Raw genomic sequence first — 21,907 nt, 5'->3', positions numbered from 1 at the left:
TCTCTCTCTCTCTCTCTCTCTCTCTCTCTCTCTCTCTCTCTCTCTCTCGGGGTCTCCTCTCCCTCTCAATAATACAAATAACAACTACTCAACATATTGCTCAACCCTTCAAAATAGGTCGATTTTCTTCCTATTTACGACTACATATAGTTATTTTTTTGACTTCATTCCAGCTTGTATCTGTCATTTTCTCTGTCTTCACAGGTAACAGAGTTCGAGAAGAGTTCTACATTTGTTCTTTATTCTAACAAATAGGGCTTTTTAGTTAATGATTAAAAAAAAGACTTTTAGTTGTATTATCTTCGAGAATGGGTTAACAATTTTGAGTTTTGATGCTAAAAAAGTAGGAAGCACCCGAGAAAATCCTATTTTTTCTCTCAGTGTTTTGTTGACTATCGTGGTATTATTGGATGGTGTATGTGGTGTTGTTGGTGGTTGTTGTTGTTGGTGTTGATATTTGTGTTTTTTGGCGGTGGTGTCGGTGGTCTTAGTGTTGGTATTGGTGGTGGTCTTAGTGGCATTGGTGGTGGCATTGGTTGTGTTGGTGGTGGTCCATTTGTTGCAACGGGTAGAAGATCTGTTGGGAGATATTAAATAGGTTTTCAAACAGATTCCCCATCTGTTCCAACTGATGGGTTATTCGTTGGAGTATTTTCTTGTAACGTGGCGTAGAATAATTTATTAAAATTTTTCTACCTGTTGTAACAGGTGGAATATTTGTTGGAAAATATTAAATAAGTCTTCAAACAGATTCGGGTTCCCCATCTATTCCAACTGATGGGTTGTCTGTTGGAGTATTTTTTTTTTTGGTTATGTGGTAAGAATAATTTATTGAAATTTGTCTCACCTTTTTAAAAATATTTATGCAGACATCAAATGCAATGTATTTTTTATTTTTCTTTTGTTTATAGTTAAAAGATGTCTCTCAAAAGAAAAGAAACTGAAAGTGGAGAAAGTGGATCAACTTCTGATCACCAAACAAATATTTTTGCTTGCTTCCTGTTTACAATTTTTAGGCTTGGGCATGTGAAGCCATTCCTCCCCTCCGAAAGTATTTCAAGGATTATCCGAATAAGGTTTCTCATCCAAGGATCCTTAGGTGGTTGGCTGCATTAGAGAGCAGCAAAAAAAATATTAACGAGGCTGATCTCTTTAACCCTCCGAATGATGCAGTACATCTTTTTTCAACTAAAATAATTTACCTCAATGAAAGATATTGAAATAGATGTTCCATCTATTGCGACAGATGGGTCTTCTGTTGCAACAGATTACCCGTTAACTAAAACTGGTGTAATAGATGGGTAATTTGTTGCGACAGACGATCCATATTTCACAATAGATTAACCATATATTGCTCTGGTCTCTGAAACCTACTCAACAGATTACCCATCTACTACAAATTATGCAACAGATTGGTAATCTGATGCAATATATTATCAATCTGTTTCAACAAATAGCTCAACTGTTGTAGTAGCTAGATCGTCTGTTGCATAAGTTGGTTGTGTTAACATAACCCGAGCCCCATGTAACCCAAATGACTACAAATTATTATTATATGATTTAAATTCCTCCTGTCTTTTTTTATAGGTTGTGCATCCTTGGATCGTGCCTACCATTGATGAGCTGGGGATGACTTCTTTTCTTACTCTGGGTCTTGTTGATACAAAATAAGACCCAACAGTGGAGTGAATAAAGAAGGAATTGGATGGAGCAACATCCATAAGAAGAGCAGTTAGGCAAGGTCAGCCTAATGTTGAAGCTCTTCACGACCAACCTCAAACTGCAACAGATCTGGGTGCTTCTTCTGGGGATGTTGCTGGTGGAGTTGTTTGTGATGTGGCAGCCATCCTGCTGCTGCTTCTACTGCCAGTCATGATTATGAGCATATTGGTGCTCAGCAAAAAATAAATATGTTTGAAAACACCCCTTGAACAGGTTCTTTCTCTCACCCCTTCACCGATCCCTCCTACTCTTACATTGTTCCCTCTCACCCCTCCCCACCCTCATGTTCTCATTGCAAATGTAAAGTGTGCAAGGACAGAAAGGATAAACTCCTTGAAAATCTATAGGCTATTGCTGAAGCTGTCGATGAGTTGAAATCTAGGAGGGGTGTCATACCATCCAACGAGGTGAGGGAGCCATGCACTCCTACAGTGGAGGTTAGGAGGAAGAGAATAAAAATTAGACAAATTCTCTCCGTTCTAAAATTAGCAAAAATTGCAACCCTCCCCCCCTCCCCCCGCTCCTATAGTTGTTGAAGTTCAGAGGCCGCCGAAAAAGGTGCACATATTCACGGTGCTTGGCAAGGAGAAGAAGAAGGAACTGGAAGAATTCATCAAGATGAAGGTTCAAAAAGAATACACTATGCATTCATTTGCAGCCAAAGATTTCTTAAATATGAAAAATATGTGCGTGTGGAACGAGGACAAGGTAAGTTTACTTTTGCTAACCTACCCTTCCAATCTACTCCATGAAGAAGAATCTAAACAACAGATGTGTAATTTGTTGCAAAAACTTGGTATTCTATTGTAATATAATACACATTTATTGCATAAGTTGCATTGGCTGGGTAATCTGTGAACTGATTTAGAGAACCCTCTGCATCGGATCCTTTCGACTGTGTTTTTATTCCTTACAATTACTAACCTATTTAAAAATTGTCTTCTTATACCACAGTATGTTGATGAAATTCTCTGCCTCATAAGGGGTAGGCAATTAGTGTACCCGAATGCTTATGATGCTGCCGATAGGATAATGGACCTCAACTTCTATAATAATTTCAAAGATAGGTATGCTAAAATCTGTAAGATAGCTAATTCTGGTGGCCTGAGATTTGATCAGTTAGTTTCTACGTTCCAATGGGATGAAGAAGCTATTAAATATGTTAGAGGAAAGAGGCCATATCCACATGGCAAGAGCTGGACCAATGCAAAGAGAATCCTTTCAGTCATAAACGTGGATGTCATACATTTTCTCACTGTTGAGATACTACTATACGAGGGAAAGATTAAGGTTTATGACTGCAACTTACCTGTCTTCAGTGAGAAGATGTTTTTAACCCACATGCAGCCACTCTTGAAGTTGTTGCCCAAGTTGTTGACACAGATTAAGCTGATGGATCATTTGCCGGCTGAAGTCTTCGCGAAGGAACCATGGGATTTTGAAGGTCAAAATAAGAACATCCAGCTCCCAATAAATACAACCGGTGCAGCGTGCGGGCCATACTCGCTTGCATACATCGGGCGTTTGCTAACCGGCACACAAATGACCGTTGTGTGCGACACCATTGTGGGTAAGATACAATGGGTCTGGGCATATGGGGTACTAACTAAATAGTTGGAGCCTGTGTATAAAAAAGAACATGTACAAAGACAGACACGAACACGATAATAAATTTTTATTTCAAGCCAATTCACTTTACATGTAGTGTCAATAATTTTTATGTCTGGCCAAGTTGAATTTTTATAATGCAACGGATTTTATATCTGTCGTAACAGATATAGTACCTGTTGTGACAGATTGATTATCTGTTGGAATAGGTTGGTCATCTATTGCGTTATGCAGATGTTCCCAGTCTATCTGTCACAACAGATATACGATCTGTTGCAACATATAACTTATCTGTTGCAACTGATCGGTAATCTGTTGGAGCAAATAAAAAAAGTAGGAAGACCTATTATATAATTTCCAGCAGATGACCTATATGTTGCATCTTATGTTGCAACATATGTCTAAATTTGTCTGATAAGATATGTCATCTGTTGCAGCAGATACATTATTTGTTGTGATATTTAAATCTAGTACTCTATTTCAATTAACATGTTCAAAACTAAGGATTAATGATACTCATATACGGAATAAAATAAATTGAAGCCTTCGAAAATCACATGAAATAACTCAACAAATAAATGAAATGTAAAAAAAATCATTATGGATACAAACGATCTACTCTACAAATAAATCAACAAGTTAAACCAAGGAGGATAGGTTATTACATTGGTGGACTAAAGTTATAAAGATCTAATCAATATGGACAAGTTGTTCTTCATCCGGTGCTATGGAATTAGGCTTTGGTCGTCGTGGCTCTTTAACGTCTGTTGCGTACAGCTTTTGAGCTTTCGCTTCTCCATATTTTCATAAAAGAGCAGCATATCTTTTACAGAGTAATCCAGCATCAAGTTCATCATTTGGTACTTGTAATCCATCGCTCAAATAATCGGCATAGGCTCCAACAAAAGGACCGTAAACCCTGTGTTATAAAAAATAAATAATCCATATCTTGCAGTTCATGCAAGCGCTGTGAAATTTGTGAAATGAAACTAAATCATGACACTTAAACTTACATGCTACCAATGATTTACTGAGAAATTCCGTCAACATATTATACATCAAATGGATTAGCCATTTTAGCCCGGTATGCTTCAATCGTCTATCAATCAGTACGAACCTTTTGGTCAAAAAAGCCACTCATATCAAGGTAAGTAGGCAATATTTTGGCCAATTTTTGTATCTCAGACGACGGCCTGGAACTTCTCTTTCGCAACATCGAGTGATAAACTCGGATGCGCCTTTTTTTAGAACGACGACAGCCAACACCCAATGGAATTCATCACCACAATTGATTGGGATGTACACTTCGTTGATCAAATGCCAAGGTAAGCCAGCCGTAATGCTAAAACCTTTGATGATGTTGATTAAGTATTCCTCATTTTGAAAAACTTTCGGCTGCTGTTGACAATACCTATCGTAGGCATTATTGATGTGAACTTTGTACAAACAATTGCCTGTTGTGTATCTGTATTGTTCTTGTGTTTGCAACTTGGCCTTATTTCAGAGGTAATAAAAAATGCCATCGAAGTGCTGCACTTATTATCAAATATTTTGGATTACATGACAAAAAAATCAATACGCAGATGCAATTAAATAAAGTATTAATTAATAGTAATATGTATGACATTTAAACCTCATCATTCCAGCAAGTTTGGGGCTGTGACATCAAATAGAACCAATTCTTCATTTTGGGATGTGCAACAACAAAGTCGAACATATCAAAACCAAGACTCGATTCGTTCACTTTGTAGCACTCGTCATTTTATTTTCTACATGATGATTTATATGTGTTAATGTCAGGTTCTTACAAAAAGAATTGTATAAACTAATATCCATAAAATTGATTTATGTACCTGCCGGTATGATGCTTTAACAGCCCATCGGCAATCCATTCTGAATAATCATTGATCAACTGTGTTAGTTTTTTTGGAGCCTCGTCCGAGATGTTGAACCTTTCAAACGGGTAATTCTTCCGTTCTCCCAAACTGACAGGCTCCACTTTTTCTCCATCTTTGGAAGCAATTGATGGATTATCAACTGTGATATTATGCTCTTCGGCAGTAGCTGTGACATCTACCTGGAAAGCTAAAATTGTCAATGCTAAGTATAGATATACAATAGACTTTCCATCTGTTACAACAGATGAGTCTTATGTTGCATCAGATGGATTATCTATTGGGACAAATTCTAACAGGTAAATCAAAGTAGTACGATAATTTCAAATAGATGACCCATCTGTTGTAACATAAGACTCATTTGTTGAAACAAATAACGAATCTGATACAATAGGTTAGACAACAGTTGCAATAGATGTATATATCTGTTTGATAATTTTCAGCAGATGTATCATCTGTTGAAACAGATATGTGCCTGTTTGTTTTTTGGAACAGATGATGTACATTCACCTTCTTTAGCTCATGCTGCTCTTCTGTGTCCCTTGCACACTGAACATCGGTGCAAGAAAAATAAAAAGGCGTGCAATCTTGCTTTTTTTTATGATTGATGATGCCTTGGAAGTGTCTTTCCTTCTCCTCTTAACCGCTTTAATCTCTAGTGGAGTTTCTGGATATGAAATCCTATTTGATGGAATGACAACCCTCTTAGATGTCATTTTCTTTACATAAGCAATTAGTGCATTAATAGCATTAATCACTCCATCATTTTTCGCCTTGCAGTCTTGACATTTGCATGAAGAACATTCGTTAGATGCGGCAAAATCTGGAGAAAAATCTGTACAACCATTATGATCATAATCATAATGGCTCGTTGTTTCAAAAATTGTAAGAGGAGCATCATTAGCCCCACCCTCCAAAATTATTTTTCTTATGATTGCTGTTGCTCTAAACAATTCTATTTTTATTCCATCAATGAACTTATTTGCACAGACCGTAAAGTAATAAAAAATGGCATCTTCAACTCTCGGTTGGTCGGAACAAGCTACGGATGGACAATCTAAAATAAATTGGTACATATATTAAGAATGATGATGAAATCATTTAATCATTAATTAAAATAAAAAATTGATTAGAAGTGGACTTACTGCTTTCTTAGGGGGATTGGAAAGATCAAGAAATTTTGCATTTTTATCCGTTTTGGCCAACAACCATCTCAGAATTCTTGGACATGAAACTTCTTCCTGGTAGTTCACTTGTTGTCTCAAATAAGGAATGGCTTCAAATGCCCAAGCTTATAACATAACGCCAATAAATCAAAAGCATTATTGAATAAAAAAATGATGAATCATATCATGATAAAAGAAATATTTACCATGAAGGCCCATGGAAAGCCATATAAGTTGACTGTTTTTGGCGTTAACGGAGTCAACAAATATTTAACAGTTATTTGAAGCTTTCATAACCCCAAGGATAGTTGTTAAATGCCTCAAGATCCTCGGAGAGATTTATTAAACTGAGGCTTATGTTGTTGTTAACGTCTCTCGCCCAAAGAACATTATGTACAAACCAAACCAATCACAATGATTGCTTGTGCTTATTTGAAAGTCCTTTACCTTTCAACGCTTCTATCAGATTTTTGTTTTTGAAGCTTGGACCAACAATGGATACTAGGTCATCATCATCACTCGACTTTCCTTTTCTTTTTTTGGGTGTGCGGGTGCTTTTTTTTTGGATCAGAGTAGGTATAACTTGAGAAGGAGAAGGAGGATAACATTTTAGTCCGGTAACTATGGCAAACTTTTTTCAATCAAAACAAACAGGCATGCCACAGTAATTTATCCATACCCCATACATCTTATCGTTGTTTTCATATATAAACCTGCGCTTGAGAAGATCATATACCATTTTCATCTGGAAACTAGCATTGTTGTCCTCCGACAAATTAAGATATTGCCCAAAGCAACTTTCCCTGAAATAAGAATCCAATTTTTGTTCTCGAAGTATTTTTCTGAAGGCGTCAAAAGATTTTTCCATGACTGATTTAACCACGAGATCACCCATTAAATCTGTGGCACCATCACACTGCATTCTCACAGGATAACGATCAATGTTGAAGGTTTTGACCAATGTTGAAGGTTTTGACCAACTCTTCGGCGGAAGGGCTATTAGCATTTGGATCATCTCTTTTGAAAGATTCCTCCTCCCTGTGTTCATTATCTTCTGCTCCTGATTGAGATAACGCTTCTAAAGAAAGCTCATGGAGTGGTGGATGTAGCTGAGCTGCTGCACTTGTTCCTTTACTTGGACTTGATTCGATTTTTTTTCTTTTGGGAGCCATGTTATCTTAAATTAACAGGAACATAACATAGATTCTAATTGATTAATGCATAACAGTAATATAACAGTTCCAACAGACAACTAATCTGTTGCACCAGGTATATTATCTATTGCAACATATAATCGACCTGTTGCAACGGATGAGTAATTCGTGGAAACCATAAAAACAGCACTAATTTGTTGCACCTGATATTTTATTTGATGCCACATATAACTGACCTGTTGCAACGGATGAGTAATCCATTGAAAACTATAAAAACAGATCACTAATCTGTTGCACTAGGTATTTTATCTATTGCAACATATAACCTACCTATTGCAACAGATGAGTAAACCATTGGAAAGAATAAAAACGGATCACTAATCTGTTGCACCAGGTATATTATTTATTGCAACATATAACCGACCTGTTGTAACGGATGAGTAAATCGTTGGAAAGAATAAAACAGTCCTAATTATTGCAAAATGAAGAGTAAACCATTGGAAAGAATAAAAATAGATCACTAATCAGTTATCTGTTGGATCAATATTGTTTAGATTTCTTTCAAACAGAAGTGTCGTCTGTCGTCAGATTTTCATCTGTTGCATCAAATTTTCATCTGTTGCATCAAATTTTCATCTGTTGCATCATATGTTTCATCTGTTACATTAGATGTTTCATCTGTTGCAATACCATTTTTGCCAAGACAAACAACAAATCAACCCAGCAACACCAACACATCACACACACATACACAAACACACACACACACACTAAGAACATCAACTGTGACAAAAAATCACCAACAAATTCGAATCAATAGTACGACAACAACAAGAAGAAATGGCAGAAATTAAGGTTTTATTCAGTCCACATTTCAATACTAGAAGAGTAGTTGGCTCAAGTTCCTCTGTTTCTTCATAATTTTTTAACTATGAAAAAGGAAATGGGACGACGAAGAACTCGAAGTTGTTGTTTCCGGAGAAGTCTTCACGTCGATTGACGGTTGAAAGTTGAAAAGAAACTCACCTGACTATTTGTCGCTAGAGGGCGAAGGGAGAAATTTTGTAGAACTATTGGTTGGGAGAGAGTTGAGAGAAGCTGGAGAGAGAGAGAGTGGTTGATTTGGATTGAAGAGGGGTGTGGGTTGGGTTGATTTGTATTTTTGAAAAGATTAGAAAGTTTTGAAAATATTAATCAAGTCCACAATTAACTTAATCAAGTTTCCTAATGATGTTTGACCCTTTAAGTTGGTCAATGTCACCAATACTTCATTCAAGACTTAAAAGACACCTTTCCTTCAATTTTCTCCAAACAGCTTGAATGTCAAGTGTAAAGTTTTCTCTTTTTTTTTTTCTAGTTGATAAAAATTAAAAGTGTTTTATAGATATGTTTTTTCATAAAAGAAATACGACTAACTTATGTTATTGATCTTTGATGTGTGATAATTCAAGCGTGATAAAAAGATTACTATCCTGATTATAACATGATGGACGATAAGTTGATAATGATTATTCTGACAATAAAATACACTTTTATAGCAAATCACTCTATCATTCTAAACATAATACTATGTAGCATGAGTAGTGAACATAAAGATGAGTTTGATTTTCCTAAACTTGTTGAAAGGAAACCATATTAACCAAAAATATATTTCAAATTTCAAAAAATAGAAAAAGAAGCAAACTTTTGTCCACCAACATATCCAAATCAAAACAATATATAAATTAGAGAAGATACACAACAAAAAGAATAAGCAATTGTTGTCAATGCCCCTGCTGCTGCTTATAATATATAGAATTTTTATTGTGGGAGTTTATCCATGTAAAAAACAGTTTCAACTAAAATACCAAAATAAGAAGGCATGGATGAAAATTGTAAGACTTGCTTAAGATTTGAAAGACTGGAGTTTAATTGAAAAATGCCCCAAAAAGATGCTTAAATAGAGAATGCAATGCGGCTATTCTAATTCTTTTTTAAAAAAAAAAAAAATTTAAATTTGAATCTTTATTTTTATCTAAAGAATCACATTTTTATCTTAACTCAAATTCTAAAAATAAATATTAAATTAAATTAAATAGTATAAATATAAATTTTAAATATAACCATTTGAATTTTAAAATTAAACTATTTTTCTCTTTAATGGCCTACTATTTTTTATATAACAAAAAAAAGTAAAAAAATATGATTTAATTTTTCTTACGTAAAGAATTGTTTTAACTTGCCCATGTGGCAGTTTTTTTTCTTTTTTTCTTTTTAAAAATAAATTTGAAACTTTACCTTTATGTAAAGAATCACATGTTTATCTTAATTCAAATTAAAAAAATGAACATTAAATTAGATTAAATAATATAAATGTAAAGAATCACATGTTTATTTTAACTCAAATTTTAAAAATAAACATTACATTAAATATTATTAATTTTTTAATACGTAAATAACTTATAATAATTTATTAAGGGTGATACAGTAAAAACACGGTTATAGCAGCTGAAGCAAGCAACTGAAGCAGGTATGCCGACCTGCTGCCTGCTTAAGCATAAAACTCCCTCTTATATATAACTATTCAATTTAAGTGGCATAATGCTTAGATGACCATAATAATTAATAAAGGGTGATATAATAAAATCGTGATTGAAGCAGCGAAGTAGACATGTATTGAATGAATTATAATAACTAATTAGAAGTGATATAACAAAATTAATATAAGAAAATACTTTTGAAAAAAATTAAGTGGATCTCATATAAGACGTCAAGTTAATTTAATATTAAATATTATTAATTTTTTAAAACTTAGATGACTTTATAATAATTTTTTAATATTAATTTTTAATACCTAGATGACTCATAATAATTAATTAGGGGTGATATAATAAAATTACGTCGAACCAATCAAAGCAGACATGTAAAAAATGTTTGTCTTTTTTTATTAAATATTATTAATTTTTAATACGTAAATGACTTATAATAATTAATTAGAGGTGATACATTAAAATTACGATTGAAGCAGCTAATTTTTTTTTTTGAATAATAATAAGTGAAACTTTGAGGAACTTAGTAGTCATTTTGAAAACTACCTTTTTATTAAATATTATTAATATTATAATACTTAAATGAAATAATTTATAATAATTAATTAGGAATGATATAGTAAAATTATGTTGAAGCAGCTGAAGCAGACAGTTGGAGCAGCCAGGACGACCCCAAGTTGCTCAACATTGCCGCTTCTATTATAGACTAATAACCATTTGAATTTTAAAATTAAGTTTATTTTTAAGTTTAATGACCTACTATTTTTTATATAAAAAAAAATAAGTAAAAAAACATGATTTAATTTTTCTTACATAAAAAAAAGTGTTTTAACTTGCCCATGTGGCATTTTTTTTTTTAAAAAAAAAAATTGAATCTTTATCTTTATCTAAAGAATCACATGTTTATCTTAACTCAAATTCAAAAAGTAAACATTAAATTAAATAGTATAAATGTAAATTTTAAATATAACCATTTGAATTTTAAAATTAAGTTTACTTTTAAGTTTAATGGCCTACTATTTTTTATATATAAAAAGAAATTAAAAAAAACATGATTTAATTTTCTTACGTAAAAAAAGTGTTTTAACTTGCCCATGTGGCAGTTTTTTTTTTTTTAATAAAAAAATATTTGAATCTTTATCTTTAAGAATCACATGTTTATCTTAACTCAAATTTTAAAAATAAACATTAAATTAAATTAAATAATATAAATGTGAATTTTAAATATAACCATTTGAATTTAAAATTAAATTTATTTTTAAGTTTAATGGCCTACTATTTTTTATATTTGAATCCAATCGTAGATATTATGCCAGTCATACCTCTGTTCTTTTTTCTCTTAATCTTTGTTTGGCATAAAAAATATGTTTTAACTTGCCCATGTGACAATTTTTGATAACCTTAATTAGTATGTGACAGTTTTTTTTTTATACCATTATTATCTTATTTGTGAGTTTTTTGGGGATTAACTTTTTATTTTAAAAAAATAATTTTTAGTGAATTAATATTTATTTTTTTTAATAATTTAAAACTTCTTTTTTCTTGTTCTGACATGTGGCAGTTTTGCCTCAATTATTATATATAGATAGATTAGTGTTCTAACATCTAATTTTAATAAAAAGTTTTAAATATATAGATATACATACAAATATAATATTATAATAATTTAAAATTATCTTTTTTGTTCTGGTATATTTATTATACTGGTGTAATATATTTGAAAAATATATAACCTTTAACTTTTTTATATTAATATAATTATTAATAAAAAGAAAAAGTTAGTTCTAGTTAACAAGATGTCAGTGATTTATTTGTAATATATTAACTTGGATGTTATAGTTCAATTTTTATTTATTAATATAAAGTTTGAGTTACTTAATTATTTAAAATCTAAAACATTTCTGCTAAAATTAGATAGTTTTTTCTTTCTTTATTTCTATTTTAAATAATTTTTTAAACCTAGTTTACAATCTTTATTATTATTTTTAGTGAAGTTAAAATCATAAAATTTATTATTAAAATTTTTGAGGCATCATAAATTTAAAGGCCCAAAATAAACGCGTTACTAACCTTACTCTTGAGTCATACTAATTTTAACAGACAGTTATTTTTAATATGCAGGAATTAAAAATTAGTGGACTAAATTTTGCTACTTGCATAGTTCGGGAAAAAAAAATGAGATTTCGAAAATATATTATACACATTCTTATTTTATATTTTTATAAAAGCATTATTTTTACAATTTAAATTCATAACCTTCTTATCACATGGCCGAAAAAAATGAATTATACATTCTTTACTACTAGAAAAGATCTACAAAGTTCATGTGTTAATTTAAATTTTCAGATATTATCAATTTAGAAAAATGTATAATTTTTTTTAATTGTAAAAAATTAAACATATACTCATAATAGCTAACTTTTACGTATATTAACATTATAATTTTTTTGATAAAAGATGTTCACCTAATTACCTTTGATATCGGTGGCTCCACCCAAACATGGACATCTAACAAAATTACCATCTTCAATAATAATAAAAATAAAAATTGTAACTTAAAACAATACATACTTTTTACAAGACAACTTCTCATAATTAGTAGTTTTTCTTTTAAAAACATATTTGTTAATATATAATTATTTTCCAAAGATTGATTTGATCCACCAAATTGCTTAGTGTCACTTGGGCTATCATTCGGTGGAGGATCAGCTTGAGGTGTGTTTTGGAGTTTGCTCAAATCATACCCTACATATTGTGCCTTACCAACACGTTGGTTATATATATTTTCATCAAGATGTAGGGTCCTACATAGTATATCTATCAACCAAAAAATATTTTGTTAAAGCAAAATATACAGAGTGAAAGATAATAGGATGATCAAAAATTTATTGAGTCTGATTCATAATGATAATTTATCAAAAGAAGCAGTTACTTACTATACTTAATTGATATTTATAAGAATAAAAAGCATTTAATGAATTATGAATACGATCCAATCCAGCCCAGGAGAAATGAATAGTCGTTATTCATTTTCAACAATTGCTTATTCACAAATTTCACTTTCACTTGAAAAAAATAGTTTTCATTTCTCATCAAATTCACTTTTCACTCTCCTTAGTCTTATCTAATCTCTCTATTTATACGTAGTTTGACTAAATAAAATATTTACAATATATAAAAAGACTTTGTCATGTTTGAAAATTATTCTTAAAACGGAAAAGGATAAAAAATATGCCTGAATTATCTGAAATGGATCAAAAATATCCGTCATTAGTTTTTTAGCTTAAAAGTATCCATCCGTTAAATATTTGGGTAAAAAATACCCCTTTCCTTAACAAAATTCCACCAAACATGCGAAAAAAAAAGTCACATGACCATGTCACGTCATCATCGACATGTAAAATTTTATTTTTAATTACACAATTCAATTTGTTATCCAATTCGACCCGCAATAAAAAAAAAAGTACCCGATCCAATTATCCAATTTGCGAGAATTCTTGGTCACATGATTGTTACAGTTTCTGAAATAATGACTTTCGCGTTTGCTCAGGCATGTCATTAGGCACTTGCAACTTGCAAGTAAATGTTTGTGGACATTTTGCTAAGTTCAACTTAAGCAATACCAATGTGGTGCTATTTATCAAACACACCAGCTTTTGAGGCGTTTCCCTGCAGCAACAAGCTTTTGGACCTTCCACAAAGTATATTGAATTTTTGTATGATGATCCAGTCATGGGTGATTCTGTGCGCTTCGAGCGATACATCTTTGTTACTTGCATTCAAATGTTTGATTTATTATGTAAATGTCTTTGGTTAAAAGGCAGATTGCTCACCTATCTATGTTTCTCAATGATCAAGCAATACCATGATCGAACCAGAGTCTAGGGAAATTCTTGGCTCACTGTGTATTCATCACGAGAGGACGTGTTGTACGTGTGTTTCTTTGCCTCCTGTTTTTGGATTGGCATCGTATTAGAGTGCATTGCTCGTGAATTCGTCTCTTTGAATGTATAAGATTTCAGCTCTTACAAAATTACAAATAGTTAGCAATTAATCTAAGTCCATCACGGGAGGAATTACAAAGTTTCATCTCTTTGAGTGTTTGTCAGTGCTAATGCATATATGTTGTTCTAAAGGAAGGTTCAGAAGCCATGATTCTTGAACTTGTGGTAGAACTATTTTTTTTAGGAGAGAAAGATTAGGGGACATGGAAATATCCGGTCCTTGTTATTTGATTTTGGATAATTAGATCCGTCTTATTTTATTGTTGGTCGAGTTGGACAATAAATTGAATTGTGTAATTAAAAATAAAATTTTACACGTGGCATAATCACATGGTTTTTTTTTTTACTCGAGGATATTTTTGAGCCAAATATTTAATGAAAGAGTATTTTTGAGCCAAAAAAACTAACGAGGGGTATTTTTTATTCATTTCAAATAGTTCGAAGGTATTTTAAACCTTTTTCATTTTTAAAATAAATAAATTTAAGTAAAGTATATTTCTGTAAATATTTTGCCAAATAAATATAATCCAACGTATATTGATTGTGTCGGTCATCATTAAACATTTTCCAAAATAGAAAAACTGACCTGAAGATATTTTTCCTTACTAGACTTAGCATTCATAGAAGATTAATAATATTCCTCATCAATAAAAAATACTCAATAATTCCCAGTAACTTGAATAATTGGAAAGAATTGTGGAACATGACCAGTAACTAAAATAATTGAAAAGAATGGAAACATAAAATCTAACTTAAGTTTTTCCTAATCACTATTTCGATCAATTTAAAAGAAGTATCCTAGAACGTCTCAATAAAATTAGTAATATATATATATATATAATAAAAAATTAATATTGTTTTTTTCTATTTTTTTATAATTATTTATTTTTAATGTAGTATTATATTTCACATATTAATATTAATAATAAGAATTAATTCAATTTAATAAGATGTTAATCATGTGTTTTAAATATATTACCTTAGATGTTATTATAACTATATTGTTTATTATTATAAAGGTTTGAATTGCTTAATTTAAAGTTTTAAAATATTTCTATTGAATGATGATAGTTTTTGCTACTGTATTCAATATTGTTAAAATAAAAATAAAATTATAAAACTAATAATTAAATTTTTTAAGGCCATGAAATTTTAGGAGTCTAAAACAAAGATTTTATTAGCATTACTCTTGAACCATCCGTGTCAGTCCCTTCAATTGAATTTTTTTTTCCACCCTCCATGTCTCATCTAAAACATGTACTGTCCCATTTGGTTTCAAAAAGGAGTACGCAATCAAAATATGCCACTCATTTAAAAAATATTAAAATATGTTAAAATTTTAAAGAGTTATCAAAATATGTTTAACTCACTAAAAAAGTGAATTTTGCTTTATACAAATTCACATAAATCATAAATTCAATATATAACTCGCCTTTTTTGTGAGTTATGTTAAAACAAAAAGGATAATTTTTTTTTTTTTGTGAGTTATATATAACTTACTTTTTTATGAGTTGTGTACAAATAAAAAGAACAATTCAATTAAAAAGTGAGTTATGTACTTTTTATAAAAGTGACACCGTCAACCAAATCGCCGTTAAAAAAATAAGGCATAACTCACCTTTTTAATAAGTTAAGCCTATTTTGATAACCCTTTAAAATCATAACATATTTTAATATTTTTTTTTTAAATAGGTGGCATAGTTTAATCGCGGACTCTTCAAAGAATAAGTAGCCCTTGTGTTCACTCAATCTCTATCACACTTCTTTTTTAACCAAAAGATAAGATTTTAAGTCCAAAAAGAATTTTTATTAGTAAAGTGACAAAATAAAGATTTATTTCGAAAAAAAATTATTTTTACATGCAAATTTAGAATCGCCACTTGACACAACCTCAATGTGCCAAGTCACTTTTGAAAATTCTTTTCAAAACGATTTGACTCTTTAAACTGATTTGCTAATAGAGATTTCAGATAAGAAATTCTGTTGACCGAGGAAAAGATGTTAGACACCCCTCGATTCCGTGATTCGACCACTGTCGCTTTGTGGAGTATATCGACTAATTTAACACTATGAAGTGAATAAACCACAAAACACAAACAAACCAAACAAACAAAAATCCAAAAAAAAGTTAATGTCAAGTTCGATTATTACAAATCGAAATAAAAAAAATGTAAAAATGTAAACCTACTTTATTCTAAACTAATTCTAAGCTACGCTCCAATGTTTTACCCGATGCCTCGGACCTTGATCACGAACCTACTTTGCATACAACTTTCTTGGAGTATTCCCCGAATAAAATAATACAGATATCTCGAAGCATTTTCCGACAAAATGAGTACAATTGAGTCAAATAAGATAAAACAAAAAATTATTCAACACACATTTCAAACATTCCATCAATCTACAATCCCTAAATTTGCCTACCCAACCTATCGTTTGCCTACTAATTTTAATCCATCGTGATACTATTATATTTAACAATATGATACTCATTCCGAATTAAATAATCATCAATGAATCAAAACAAAATCAATATTAGCTTCTTTCAATTGTTTAATTCCCAGCCCCAATTTATCTTCAAATTACCAATTTCAAATATCAAATGGTATATCATTTCATCACGTTATACATAATCAACCGAATCAACAATGAATCAAAAATCAAGCAATTATTCACCACCAATAAAGATCAAACAATCAACAAAAATATTCAATCCATAACACAGGATATATCATAAACAAGAAAATAAAAGAGCAGAGATTAAAAATTGATCTCGATTAGAAACTTTCGAAGAATACTGCTTGATAAAATAAAGAAATTCGCTTTCGATAATTTCAACTCAAGCCTCAACAACCACAAAGATCCAACTCGATATCGAGAAATAAAGACCCGGACAGATATGAACCCCGCAGAAGAAGAAATAGCAAAACAAGCCGAGACTGAAATTGAAAAATCGAGAAAATTCATATCCGAGATCCCACCGGATTTAACCAAATCTCGCCGGAACAAAAAAGGTGGCTGTTCGACATGGATTTGGTCGGAACAAAGTTGGTATGGCTGTTTTCCGGCGGTTTTCGCCGCAACAGTGACCAATAGTGATCGCCGGAGCTTCCTAGTGACGATTTCGATGGGTTTCCGGCGAGAAACTCTCTGGAAATGGTCAAATCAACGCCTGTTTCTCTCTCTCTCTCTCTCCCGATCTATGCGTATGTATTCTCCTCTCTCTGTGATGGTGTGTGCATTTTTCGGTGTGAATCAGTAATGTGTGCATGTTGTGTTCTCTTTTTGTGGTGGATGAATGTGTGATTTGTGATAGTGTGTATTCTTTAGTGAATAAGCACATAAATGGAGGTCTGTGTATGTGTGTTCATGGTGTTTCTAGTGTATGTGTGCGTATAATTTTTTTGGACGAATAAAATTACGTGTCTACTATCTATTGGCTGAAATCTTGATGGGAATGAGGCAATTTCATACCACCTTCCCATGTATCTTTCAACAACCAAGTTCTTCACTACTTCCATCTCTTTTGTGATCATTTTTTGCAAAATTTCAAGAGAGTATTTTTTTTGTTTCCAAGTTGAAAAGGGGTTTTGGTTCTTTTGGATTGTTTTCTTGATAAGGTTTAGTGGGATGAGATCTTGACGTAATTAGTAAAATTATTGTTACAAGTTGTGAAAATTATTGCATGTAGAAATACAAGATAAAGATTCAATTTTCTTTGAATCTTATGCATAACAGAAGATTGGTGTACCGAACTGTTCGTTGTCGTTTACTAATATTTTTTTTCTCCATGATTTGTAGGGTTACAGAAGAGAGACAGTATTCCTGTCTTGATGTAATTAGTAAAGTAAAACTATTATCATGTGATTAGAAAATTACAGTTTTAAGTTGCGAAAATAATCTCATATGAAAATACAGAATAAAACTGTATACAATAGACTTTTATAATTGAATTTTTCTTTGAATCTTGCGCATATCAAAAGATTGGTGTATCAAACTATCTGTTGTCGTTTATTAATATCTTTTTTCCCATGATTTTTTAGGGTTACAGAAGAGAGTCAGTATCGCTATCTTAATGTAATTCGTAAAAGTATTATCATGTGATTGAAAAATTATAGTTTCAAGTCATGAAATTAATTTCATGGGGGAATACAGGATAAACCTATATATATAGACCTTTATAATCCAATCTTTCGACAAATCTTTTGCATAACATAAGATTGGTGTATCAAACTGTCCTTTGTCTTTTACTAGTATCTTTTTTTCCATGATTTTTAGGGTTATAGAAGGGAATTATTAATTTAATTTTTAAAAATAATTTTTATGTAGTAAAATGTGATAAATAAAAATATACTAACGAAGTAAGGTTTTGAGTTTTTCTTTTTTATTTCTTTTTTTTTTTTTAGATTGACATTTTGATAAGTTTTATTGGGGTGAGGAGATATAAGGTAATGTGAAATATTTGCTGATATAGACGTACACATTTGAGCATCTTACAAGTCTAAAGATGGACTTTTTTGGCAAATTATTGAAATGGTAAGGTCTAGAATAGTGTTCAATAATACAAGGGGCCCTTTAAAATGTTTTTACAATTTTCATTTTGTGGTAAAAATTTTCAACTTAAAGGAACTAGATGGGCAAGGGTAAATCGCAAAAATAGATCCAAATTAGCGTGACTTTCAAATTTTAGCATCAAATAAATTTTTTTTTCTTAAAATAGCCTTTTTCTATTAACTAATATCTTTTGGGATAAAATTATCCCTGATCAATAGAGTAAATTACATAAATGATCCTCATAATGAATAACAACTCCATATTTATATCTTTCAACTTTTATTTTTATTTTTTTTAATTTTACTTTGATTTTTTTTTTTTTTTTTTTTTTTTTTTTTTTTTTTTTTTTTTTTGTTCTTTTTAGTTTTTCTTCACGTTTAATTTTTTTCTTTATATCTTTCAACGTCTATTTTCATAAAAAGAATTTTTTTTATTTTTCTTTGATTTTCTTTTTTCTTTTTTTTCTTTTTAAATTTTTTCTCGATCTTTATTTTTATTTAATCTTTTTTTTTATCAACCTTTATTTTTTTACTATTCTCTCTTAGCTTCTACATTTTCTTTGATTTTTATTTTTTAAATATTTTTTTCATTTTCTTTTTTTTTCGCATTTTTTATTATTTTTGTTCTTATCTTTGATTTCTTCCATTCAAGTTACATCCCCTGAGCAAGAGTTGACACTATCACATTATAAAGGCAAGACTTACAACTTTTGAACAATAAGCTACGTTTCATGGGCAAGAGTTGACACTACTACATTGTAGAGGCAAGACTTATGATTTTCAAACAACAAGTTATGTTTCATGGGCAAGAGTTGACATTACCACATTGTATTTTGATTGATGAGATGTTTTATAGCTCTTACCTTAGAGGAAAGACTTAGCCCAGGGACTTTCAAACAATAAATTATACCCCACGGGCAAAAGTTGATTTTACCACGTTATGTTTTCACTTATGAGATGTTCTACAACATTGCCTTAGAGGCAAAACTTAGCTCAAGGACTTTCAAACTACAAATTATGCCCCACGGGCAAGAGTTGACTCTACCACATTATGTTTTCATTTATGAGATATTCTACAACTATTGTCTTAGAGGCAAGACTTGGCTCAAGGACTTTCAAACAACTAATTATGCCCGACGGGCAAGAGTTGACTCTGCCACGTTATATTTTTATTTATGAGATGTTCTACAACTATTGCCTTAGAGGCAAGACTTAGCTCAAGGACTTTCAAACTACAAATTATGCTGTACAGGCAAGAGTTGACTCTACTACATTATGTTTTTATGTATGAGATGTTCTATAACTATTGTCTTAAAGACAAGACTTAGCTCAAAGACTTTCAAACAATAAATTATGCCCTATGGGCAAGAGTTGACTCTACCACGTTATGTTTTAATTTATGAGATGTTCTACAACTATTGTCTTAGAGGCAAGACTTATCTCAAGGACTTTCAAACAACAAATTATGCCCACGAGCAAGAGTTGACTCTACCACATTATATTTTCATTTATGAGATGTTCTACAACTATTGCCTTAGAGATAAAATTTAGCTCAAGATCTTTCAAACAACAAATTATGTCTTACGGACAAGAGTTGACTCTACCACATTATGTTTTTATTTATGAGATGTTCTACAACTATTGCCTTAGACGCAAGACTTGACTCAAGGATTTTCAAACTACAAATTATGCCCCACGGGCAAGAGTTAACTCTACCACGTTATATTTTCATTTATGAGATGTTCTACAACTATTGTCTTAGAGGCAAAAGACTTGGCTCAAGGATTTTCAAACTAAAAATTATGCTCCACGGGCAAGAGTTAACTCTACCACGTTATGTTTTCATTTATGAGATGTTCTACAACTATTGTTTTAGAGGCAAGACTTGGCTCAAGGACTTTCAAACTACAAATTATGCCCCATGGGCAAGAATTGACTTTCCCACGTTATGTTTTCATTTATGAGATGTTCTACAACCAAAGGCGGATTCAGGATTCGAACTCACCGGGTGCCAAGTAAACTTATCGATAATTCAATCAGATTATTTATCTTTCTGGTCTATAGGACAATTAACAAATCAATCAATAATAAAAGAACAGTAATAAAATGACCAAACTTAAACTTTTAATAATATTACTAATATCATAATATCCATAATTCATTACAATTGCCCACGACGAGTTTTCATATTATGAAAACGATCAGTGATGACATCATTACTTACATTTGTAAATACATCACACTCTATGTAATATACTAAACAATCATTTAAATATTGATCACACTAATTTTTGTCCTTTCCTACATTTTTGTATTTGTGTCAATCTTTTTGGCCAAAGTTTAGAATTGATATATAATAATTGATATGTGTATGAATATATTATCAAAGTATGGATGAGAGAGATTAAATTATTTTTAACAACTAATGAAATTAAAAAAAAAGTCAAAACAATAATTAATTATTTAATTAAGTCAACTTAATTAGCAGCTAAGTCAACTTAATTAGCAGCATGTGCTTGAGTTGCATGATTGATCCCTTACAAAATTTCATAATTTGCTTCAAGAAAAGAAATAATAAGATCTTACCTTCTTGCAAAGAAGATTCTTGGCTAGGAATGATTGATGAACAAAGAGGAGCAAGAACAAGAATAATTTACAAAAGAATGCTCTTGGCACTGATGTAGAAAATGGAAAGCCAATTGAAAATAATGTGTAATGTTATTACACTCTTTCGGGTCATTTGTATGTGGCTGGGCCTGTCTTTTATTTTTGTTATTTGGGACCCATGGCCTAACAATTGTTTGAAGTTTGATGAATGGCTTAACAGCCAACAAAAATTAATTAAAAAAGTAATGCTGCCAGCAGAGGTCGAACCCGCGACCTTTGGGCTCTTCAAAACACATCTCTACCACTTGCTCTAGATATCACTTTGTTATTATGAGTGACAGATTTATTATTTGAATAAATCAGTGTATATATACCTATATATATATAGAGAGTTTTTGTCGAATTTTGCGGGTGGCGTGCCACCCCACGGCAATGAATAGATCCGCCCCTGTCTGTAACTATTGCCTTTAAGGCAAGACTTAATTAGCTGAAGGACTTTCAAACTATAAATAATGCCCCACAAGCAAGAGTTGACTCTACCACGTTATGTTTTCATTTATGAGATGTTCTACAACTATTGCCTTAGAGGCCAGACTTAGCTCAAGGACTTTCAAACTACAAATTATGCCCCACAGGCAAGAGTTGACACTACCACGTTATGTCTTCATAT

The 21,907-nt window shown here is 31.3% G+C and overlaps 1 protein-coding gene across 1 annotated transcript; it reads left to right on the top strand.

Annotated features, from left to right (window-relative positions):
- The first annotated feature begins 16,268 nt into the window (after positions 1-16,268).
- Positions 16,269-18,327, top strand: LOC124900001. Its single transcript, XM_047415142.1, has 2 exons — positions 16,269-17,283; positions 17,879-18,327. The coding sequence occupies exons 1-2, from the start codon at positions 16,977-16,979 to the stop codon at positions 17,914-17,916; spliced, it is 345 nt and encodes a 114-aa protein (XP_047271098.1). The 5' UTR covers positions 16,269-16,976; the 3' UTR covers positions 17,917-18,327.
- The last annotated feature ends 3,580 nt before the right edge of the window (positions 18,328-21,907 follow it).

Source organism: Capsicum annuum, chromosome 7, assembly GCF_002878395.1.
Source record: "Capsicum annuum cultivar UCD-10X-F1 chromosome 7, UCD10Xv1.1, whole genome shotgun sequence".
NCBI lineage: Eukaryota > Viridiplantae > Streptophyta > Magnoliopsida > Solanales > Solanaceae > Capsicum > Capsicum annuum.
Note: the sequence above shows the minus strand (reverse complement) of the source record. Positions and strands in the feature narration are given on the sequence as shown.

Coding starts and splice junctions, on each gene's coding strand:
- LOC124900001 (XM_047415142.1), top strand. CDS start 16,977: ATGAACCCCGCAGAAGAAGAAATAGCAAAACAAGCCGAGACTGAAATT. Junction 17,284..17,878: donor CTCTCTCTCCCGATCTATGC/GTATGTATTCTC, acceptor CATGATTTGTAG/GGTTACAGAAGAGAGACAGT.